Source organism: Xyrauchen texanus, chromosome 23 (genome assembly GCF_025860055.1).
Source record: "Xyrauchen texanus isolate HMW12.3.18 chromosome 23, RBS_HiC_50CHRs, whole genome shotgun sequence".
Lineage (NCBI taxonomy): Eukaryota > Metazoa > Chordata > Actinopteri > Cypriniformes > Catostomidae > Xyrauchen > Xyrauchen texanus.
Window position 1 is genome coordinate 12,829,044 of NC_068298.1, and position 8,494 is coordinate 12,837,537.

The following is an 8,494-nucleotide window of genomic DNA, read 5'->3' on the forward strand; positions in this document are numbered from 1 at the left end:
TTCAAACGCAATGCCAATGTCCACTAATCCGTAATAAGTTTAAAGGCATTTTAGAGAAATTCAAAGCAGTAATTCAAGCAAAAAATGCTTATTGGAAGCATTTTTCAACGTGAAATAAATTTTGCATGCCATATGTACATAAACGTTGGGGAAATGGTCAAAATCATCTTTTTGGGCTATTCTTAAATTTTAGATGATGATGACGATTATAGTAATACAAATAAAAGTAACCTTAATAATAATAATAATAATAATAATAATAATAATAATTGTAGAAGTAGTCGTATTGCAAAAAAAAAAAAAAAAATTAAGCTGAAATAACTCCTCCTGCCTTTAGAGGTCGCTGTTTAACGCAGTATTGTTTTTATACATGCGGAACGATTCATGGAACAAACGCATATTTAAATAGAAATACCGCAACACTCTCACAAGCTATGACAAAGAGGAAATATTCAAGAGTGCCTGTGGAACGTTTAACTGTCGTCTTTTGTCTTGGATAATTACCTCGTCATTCTGTCAGGTGACATTAAATCCTGCTGTGCAGTGTTTCAGAGTTGCAAGTTCGTCTGTGATTTTGTAAAGCTCTCTCTAGTTAACCCAATTAATTGACGTTACACTTCGTGTTTTAACTACCGTTGAAAATGAAAAGTCGCATTTCCGTGTTTATTACTCTGTTCGCTGCGAACTATGTTTTCCTGAACGCCTCGTGCAACTTGCAAGGGAATGACGGTTGGAAATTATCCAAGGTAAGAGATGAATGTGAAATGTTGTGATCAAACTCTTTTGATAGAATTTCAGTTTATTGTCTTTTGTTAATCTCTTTTGTCGTCCAGGTGTTGGGGTTTTCTTGGGCAAACTGCGGAAAGTCAGGTGACCCTGCTGTAATGAAGACTCTTAACTTGTCTCCAGATCCCATTCCAATTCCAGGACAAATAACAGCAGATGCTTCAGGCACCACATCAGTAGAGCTGACCTCTCCTCTTTCTGTAAGTTAAGGAAATATATCATGATTCTAAAAGGCAACTATCCTCCTTCATTTTTGTTTTCTATAAAGAACATTTGCTTTAATTAATATCTGTAAAAACAAACTCTGGTGTATTTTAAAAAGGACTTCCAGGGTTTGTCGGAGATGTTTTTGGGGTTTGGTCACAATTCAGTAGATTTGAAAAGAGGAAGTGATGGTGTACTATTTTTATCTAATTTAATTCTTATAATAAACATCTCAGGAAAACTTAGTAGTGCACTTTATTTATTCCTGCTTGTGAACAGTCAGTTCTTGAATTTCATGTGTTGAAAGCAGGAAAAATGGGCAAGCATGATTGTGATGGCTAGATGATTGGGTCAGAGCATCTCCAAAATGGCAGGTTTTGTGGGATGTTCTCGGTACGCAGTGGTTAGTACCTGCCAATAGTGGTCCAAGGAAGGACAACTGGTTAACTGGTGACAAGGCTCACTGATGCACATGGGGAGTGAAGGACAGCCCATCTTGTCTGATCCTACTGAAGAGATACTGTAGCAAATATCGCAGCAAATATTGCTGAAAAACTTGCTGGCCATGATAGAAAGGTGTCAGAACACACAGTGCATCTCAGCAGACCCGTCAGAGTGCCCATGCTGACCCCTGTCCACCTCTGAATGTGCCTACAAATGGGCAAGTGAGCGTTAGAACTGGACCATGGAACAATGTAAGAAGGTGGGCTGGTCTGATGAATCATGTTTTCTTTAAGATTATGTGGATGGGTGGGGGGGGAATTGGGTAGCTCAGCAAGTAAAGACGCTGACTACCACCCTGGAGTCACAAGTTTGAATCCAGGGCATGCTGAGTGACTCCAGCCAGGTCTCCTAAGCAACCAAATTATACCCGGTTGCTAGGGAGGGTAGAGTCACATGGGGTAACCTCCTCATGGTCGCTATAATGTGGTTCTTACTATCGGTGCCGTGCATGGTGAGTTGTGTGTGAATGCCTCAGAGTAGCGTGAAGCCTCCACGTGCGCTTTGTCACCACTTTGGTAACGCACTCAACAAGCCACGTGATGAGATGTGCGGATTGACTGTCTCAGACGCGGAGGCAAATGAGAGTCGTCCTCCGCCACGCCATAAGGACTTCGAGCTCATTGGGAATTGGGCATTCCAAATTGGGGAGAAAAAAAAAAAAAGATCATGTGGATGCAAAAATTGTTCAGGAATGGTTTGAGGAACATGACAAAGAGTTCAAGGTGTTGACTTGGCCTCCAAATTCTCAGATCTCTATCCCATTGTGCATCTATGGGATGTACTGGACCTACAAGTCCGAACCATGGAGGCCCCACCTCGCAGCTTACAGAACTTAAAAGATCTGCTGCTATTTTCTTGGTGCCAGATACCACTGGACACCTTCAGAGGGCTTGTGGAGTCCATGCCTCGACGGGTTAGAGCTGTTTTGGCTGCACGGGGGACCTACATGATATTAGGCAGGTGGTTTTAATGTAGTGGCTGATTGGTGGATTTGTAATTGTTTATTTTATGTCGTCCCAGGAGACTATAGCAGCTGTACCTTGTTTTTCTATGCCTGAGTCTTCTGGTTGAACCTTGTGACTATCACAAGTTACTGTGAACCTGTATGACCACATTTAAACTGTGTCACTAAACAAATAACTGAACACTTTGTATGATGTTTGTTGTCAATTTCAGGTGAATGTAACACTGGAAAGAAAAGTTGCTGGTGTGTGGGTAAAAATACCATGTATAGATGAACTAGGCAGTTGTCATTACCCAAATGTCTGTGACTTGCTCAATCAACTCATCCCTCCAGGACAAGACTGCCCTGAGCCTCTGGATACATATGGCCTGCCCTGCCACTGTCCATTCAAAGCTGTGAGCATGCCCTAATTTATGAACTTTAACTGAACATCCATGTTTTTATTTCACAACTGCTAAAAAACAATAGTCAGTATGTGCAGTGTATGGGATATTTTATCATATCTTCTTTGTGCCCAATAATTGCCATACCAAGCAATTGCCATACCAGGCATTTTGTCTTTTTTCAATTTTAATAAAGCCATATTATCCCTCTTTTTTTCCCAGGGTGATTATTCTTTGCCATCATCAGAGATCTACATACCAGAAGTTGAACTGCCTGGCTGGCTGACCAACGGCAATTACAAAGTTCAGGGCATTTTAGGAAGCTCTGAAAATGAACTGGGATGCCTTCAAGTCAGCTTTTCATTACACTCCTCCCACGAGGAACATAATGAAACGGAGAGAAAGGAGATTATTTCTTAATCGTTAAGTAGTAGTTGATTAATTACAATTTTATAAATGACAAAATCCTGAGTCATCATGAGCATATTTCCATATATATCTTGTTTTTAAATGATCGTGATATGCTGGAAGTATTTTTAGATCAGTTTATTTTAAAACCAATGAGGAGACTTACTAATCTTTATGTATGTCTCTTCAGTACTGGAAATCTTTAGATCATTTTCTGCAAATGTTTTTTATATTTTCTTTAATTTTTTTTTTACTTTCTTTATTTGAATATTATAGCAATTTAACTATTGCACTGTTTGTTAATCAGTTTTCATTAAACAGAAATTTTTTTTAATCATGTTTGTACTTGGTAGACATTCAAATCAGTATTAATAAAAATCATTGTTTACAGCTGTTGTCTGTATTGTATTTTCCCAGTTAGTCTCCTATACAATTAACTATTTTACTTTTACTACCACACTATTTTAATTTACATTGTCACCATATTTTTCAAAAACATGACTGAAGTACCACTTAAATTAGTTCCTTCGAATGCTTTTCACCTATTGCAAATATACTGTATCTGGTATGAGTAATACCACTTTGGTGTGGTGTATTTGTTTTCTTTGGAGGTCACTGTTGCACTGTAACAGATTATTTAGCAGAGACAGGTCACTTCTATGAAATTAATGTGAGAAACTGGATCTCCCAACGGTCAATGGATGTGGAAAGGAATTCTCACCCTAAAGGTAAAAGAGCCAATCACATTTTAGATACAGATATCGCCTGTCAAGCAAATCGAGGACGCGCATGCGCTTAGCTATAGGAGCTGGGAAAATTAAGTTCCCGTATGATTCGGTTCAGTTGACATTGCGTCACTAACCTAACGCTATGGGAAAGTGTCATTCTACATGACCTAGTTGAAACCCTTCAATAATAACGGCAATTCTAAGAGTGGCTATGGTGTTTAAACCCACGTCATTTTAGGCGCAAAGCCGTCCGGTTTAAAAGCGAGCATGCAAACACCATTCCACCAAGTGTTCTACCTTCAAGACTGCGAGTATCTCTATCGTAGAAGCCCTCTACAACGTTGCCGTCGATATACACTAGTCAGCAGGCGGGATCTTCACAGCAACGATCAAACGCTACGCTCCTCTGCAGTGTCCCAGCAAACATTTACTCCGCGTCGGTGGTCAACAGGCCGCTTCAGCATCATGATTCCCCACAGCGAGTTTTGTATCCTTATCAGCTACTGATATTGTGTGTGTGTGTGTGTGTGTGTGTGTGTGTGTGTGTGTGTGTGTGTGTGTGTATATATATATATATAAGACAGTACTGTGCGAAAGTTTTAGGCACTTGTGAAAAATGTTGCATAGTGAGGATGTCTTCCAAATTAATGACAAAAAGTGTTCAGTTATCACTTAATGTCATACAAAGCTAAATCAATATTTGGTGTGACCACCTTTGCCTTTAAAACAGCACCAGTTCATCTATTGCAGGGCTCCCTGTTCTTCTATTCTAATAGTTTCTATTTGCAAAAGTAATGTTTGAGAGTCTAACATTTATATTTCCTATTGACACTAAAGCTGAATATAGAAATAATCATCTTAAGACAAATGCTTTTGTGACTTTTGCACAGTAATGTGTATATATATATATATATATACAATTTGGCAATAAAAGAAACGTCCCTGAACAAAGGGGGGGTCAAAAAGAAACTGTCAGAATCTGGTGTGGCCACCAGCTGCATTAAGTACTGCAGTGCAGCTCCTCATGGACTGCACCAGATTTGCCAGTTCTTGCCGTGAGATGTCACCCCACTCTTCCACCAAGGCACTTGCAAGTTCCCAGACATTTCTGGGCTGAATGGTCCTAGCCCTCACCCTCCGACCCAACAGGTCCCAGATGTGCACGATGGGATTGAGATCCAGGCTGTTCGCTGGCTATTGCAGAACACTAACATTCCTGTCTTGCAGGAAATCACACACAGTACAAGCAGTATGGCTGGTGGCATTGTCATGCTGGAGGGTCATGTCAGGATGAGCCTGCAGGAATGGTACTCATGAGGGAGGAGGATGTCTTCCCTGTAATGCAGTGTTGGTTTTGCCTGCAATGACAACAAGCTCAGTCCGATGATGCTGTGACACACCGCCCCAGATCATGACAGATCATCCACCACTAAATCGATTCCGCTACAGAGAACAGGCCTCTGTGTAACGCGAGTTCAACCATCGCCCCTGGTGAGACAAAACCGCGACTTGTCATTGAAGACCCTTTTTGCCAGTCCAGTGAAGGTGGGTTTGCGCCCATAGGTGACGTTGTTGCCGGTGATGTCTGGTAAGGACCTGCCTTACAACAGGCCTACAAGCCCTCAGTCCGGCCACTCTCAGCTTATTGCGGACAGTCTGAGCACTGATGGAAGGATTGTACGTTCCGGTGTAACTCTGGCAGTTGTTGTTGCCATTCTGTACCTGTTCCGAAGGTGTGATATTCGGATGTACCGGTCCTGTGCAGGTGTTGTTACTGCTGGTCTGCCATTGCGAGGACGACTTGTCTCACAGTACGGACATTGGAATTTATTGCCCTGACCACATCTGCAGTCCTCATGCCTCCATGCAGCATGCCTAAGACACGTTCATGCAGATGTGCATCTTTCTTTTGGGGTTTTTCAGAGTCAGTGGAAAGGTCTCTTTAGTGTCCTAAGTGAGCACATCCAGTCGTCACACGGTCATGAGTGCTGTGTTTGTTGCTTGGCCCGTGGCCACTCCAAAGCAGCTCTTTTGGAGACAGATTGCCCTCACTGTGAGAGCATGAGTCTCAAGACGCTTCGCTTTCAGATCAACCTCATTCTGAGGGATGTTTCCGCCTCATGCACTCCCACTTGCCCCTTCTGTGACTCCTTAGTGATCACACAAGGGGGCACGGCGGGGCCGTCAATTTGAGCTAGATAAGTCAGAGGTGGATCTTGTGCTGGCGCAAGCCTTGTGAGCCCCTCGATCTTCCCTTGAAGCGGCTTCACCTATATGTTATATGTGCAAAAAGCTCCAGTCCTCTGCTGGAACACTGGACCTTGTTACGTTTGGCGGTTCTGAAGATGAAGATGATTCCATATACCTTGCAGCATCAGAGACTGTGTATGGTCCAATATTGTCATGTGAGACCCTCCTAAAATGATCTGAGCACAACCACTTCCCGGTGGTGAGATTTCTTTGGCATGTGTCTTTAAATTTTAATTTGTTATTTTCTGTCTTCATCCAGGTGTGGGGGTTTTCTTGGGAGAGCTGCGGAAAGCCAGGTGAACCTGTATACCTAAAGACTCTAAATTTGTACCCAGATCCAATTCCTTCTCCAGGATTTTTAATAGCACATGCATCAGGCACCATGTCAGTACAGCTGGCCTCTCTTTCAGTAAGTTGAAAGATATTGTGATCACAAGACCTGTTTTTGTACCAGACACTTGGATGTTTTGTGTCCATCATAGACAGTGGTTGCTTTCAGACATACACACACAAAGAAAGAGAGAGAGAGAGAGAATGTGTCAATTAAAAAAAGAAGTTGATTAAGCTACAGGAATTTACTTGTTTTTATTTTACAGTTCGTTTCAGTTACAGCCGTAGATTTAGATCGGTATGATATAGGGACATGTTTCAGAAAATCTAAGAAAATTATTTAAATTTGCAATATGTTTTTATTTTAATGTGAATGATTATTACAAATTCTCAGCATAATTATTCATGTTTAAATTATTGTCCGACATCTTCAAAAGCATTGCAGAAAAGGCGTTGTCACGTGGCCTTTCACAGACTACAAATTGCCATCCCAAATATATTAAGTGGTGGCCAGGGAGGGGCTTCACAATATCAAAAATGTTAATCTTTATCAAATTAACTTGCGGTATGGTTTTAATGCATACATCCTTAAAGTTGATGAAAATAAAGGAGCAGAAAACATTAGGCAGACGTCTAGAGTGTTTCTATGATGACATACTATAGGTGTGTATGAGAGCTCGTCAAAATGAGTTGGTCAATGTCAGCGCGTGGTTTGCATTTGTAACTATTTCCTATTTTCTGCACACAATGTAGTGTGGCTTTAGCATACATTTAGCAAATGCATGTTTTATTTTGCACATTGGAGAAGAACATTGGGGTAGATCTGAAAAGTATGTTTTGTCTATAAAATACAGTAAATCAAATTAGACCTTTATGATCAAATAAATAGTGCTAGTAAAAAAAAAAAACAGGCTAATATTTAATATGGTGGGGCAAAATAATAGAAAATGAGACTTGTTATATGAGGAAAATATATTATAATATATTTAAATATATTCCGAAACAGCTGAGCAGCAATATGGTTTTTAAAGTGGCCCTTTCAGTTTTGACTTTAGTCAAAGTGACATTAATGTAAGAGGTGTACTTGGTGGCATCAAATGCACCTTTTGTTGTCATTGCATTTTTATGTTTGTGTAATTTAACTAAGTATAGACAAAGTAGTGCTTACAGGACAATTTTGCTTATAAAATTTGAAATTAAGTTGCAACAGTGTTTTGCACATTATACAGGATATAGAGGGATACATGCTGTAAAGAGTATATCTGTATATTTATGTATCTACTCAGCTTTACTTTTTGTACTTGATAGCATAATATGGTCAACTGTTCCAATAATAACTGTTTTTTTTTCTCCTCCTGTCAACATTGCTTGCATTCCTGATTTTTCAGGCTATCTTTAAAGAGTTGTACAGCCCTCAATCCAGATGTCCAGGTGAAATGCCAACCATACATAACAGACTTCCACATAGAGCAAGACTAGCCATGTTCTTCGTTTTTACTGACTGCTAAACATGGATCTATCACTTGTAAACTTGTAGACATACAATTGCAGTGTCTTTCCTGGCTGAATATGGTAATTACTAGGATGCACTGTATTTCTAAAGTTTAGAACTCTCATAAAGTATATGATCAGCACTGTGTATTATCTTGCATATAATTTTTACATTAACATTGTGAATTAAACCTGACCTGATTGTTCTCCCAGATCCTTAACACACAGTAAAACTTGTTACTTTCTAAGTTTTATTTCGCCCAACCTCCATCTTTCTGAGGCCTTGGGGCTAACTGTGCCTGGGGTCGGAGGGGGAGTAATGGAAAGAATTTAATCTGCTGGCTGACTGTAAAATTGTGTCTGTTTTCTTTTTAAAAGAGCTGTGTGGCACAGACTCCCTCAGGCTGGCACAGTACATTAATCTACCATGGAAATATTTACATGCA

At 40.3% G+C, this 8,494-nt stretch overlaps 1 protein-coding gene across 1 annotated transcript; it reads left to right on the plus strand.

The window, feature by feature from the left end:
• Positions 1 to 344: 344 nt before the first annotated feature.
• Positions 345 to 3,596, plus strand: LOC127617210 (ganglioside GM2 activator-like). Its single transcript, XM_052089140.1, has 4 exons — positions 345 to 746; positions 834 to 986; positions 2,671 to 2,853; positions 3,064 to 3,596. The coding sequence occupies exons 1-4, from the start codon at positions 642 to 644 to the stop codon at positions 3,259 to 3,261; spliced, it is 639 nt and encodes a 212-aa protein (XP_051945100.1). The 5' UTR covers positions 345 to 641; the 3' UTR covers positions 3,262 to 3,596.
• Positions 3,597 to 8,494: the final 4,898 nt, after the last annotated feature.

Bases quoted from the DNA above. Each gene is read 5' to 3' on its own strand.
- LOC127617210 (XM_052089140.1), top strand. From the start codon at position 642: ATGAAAAGTCGCATTTCCGTGTTTATTACTCTGTTCGCTGCGAACTAT. The intron at 747-833 runs GTAAGAGATGAA...TTTGTCGTCCAG, and splicing joins ACGGTTGGAAATTATCCAAG to GTGTTGGGGTTTTCTTGGGC. The intron at 2,854-3,063 runs GTGAGCATGCCC...TTTTTTTCCCAG, and splicing joins GCCACTGTCCATTCAAAGCT to GGTGATTATTCTTTGCCATC.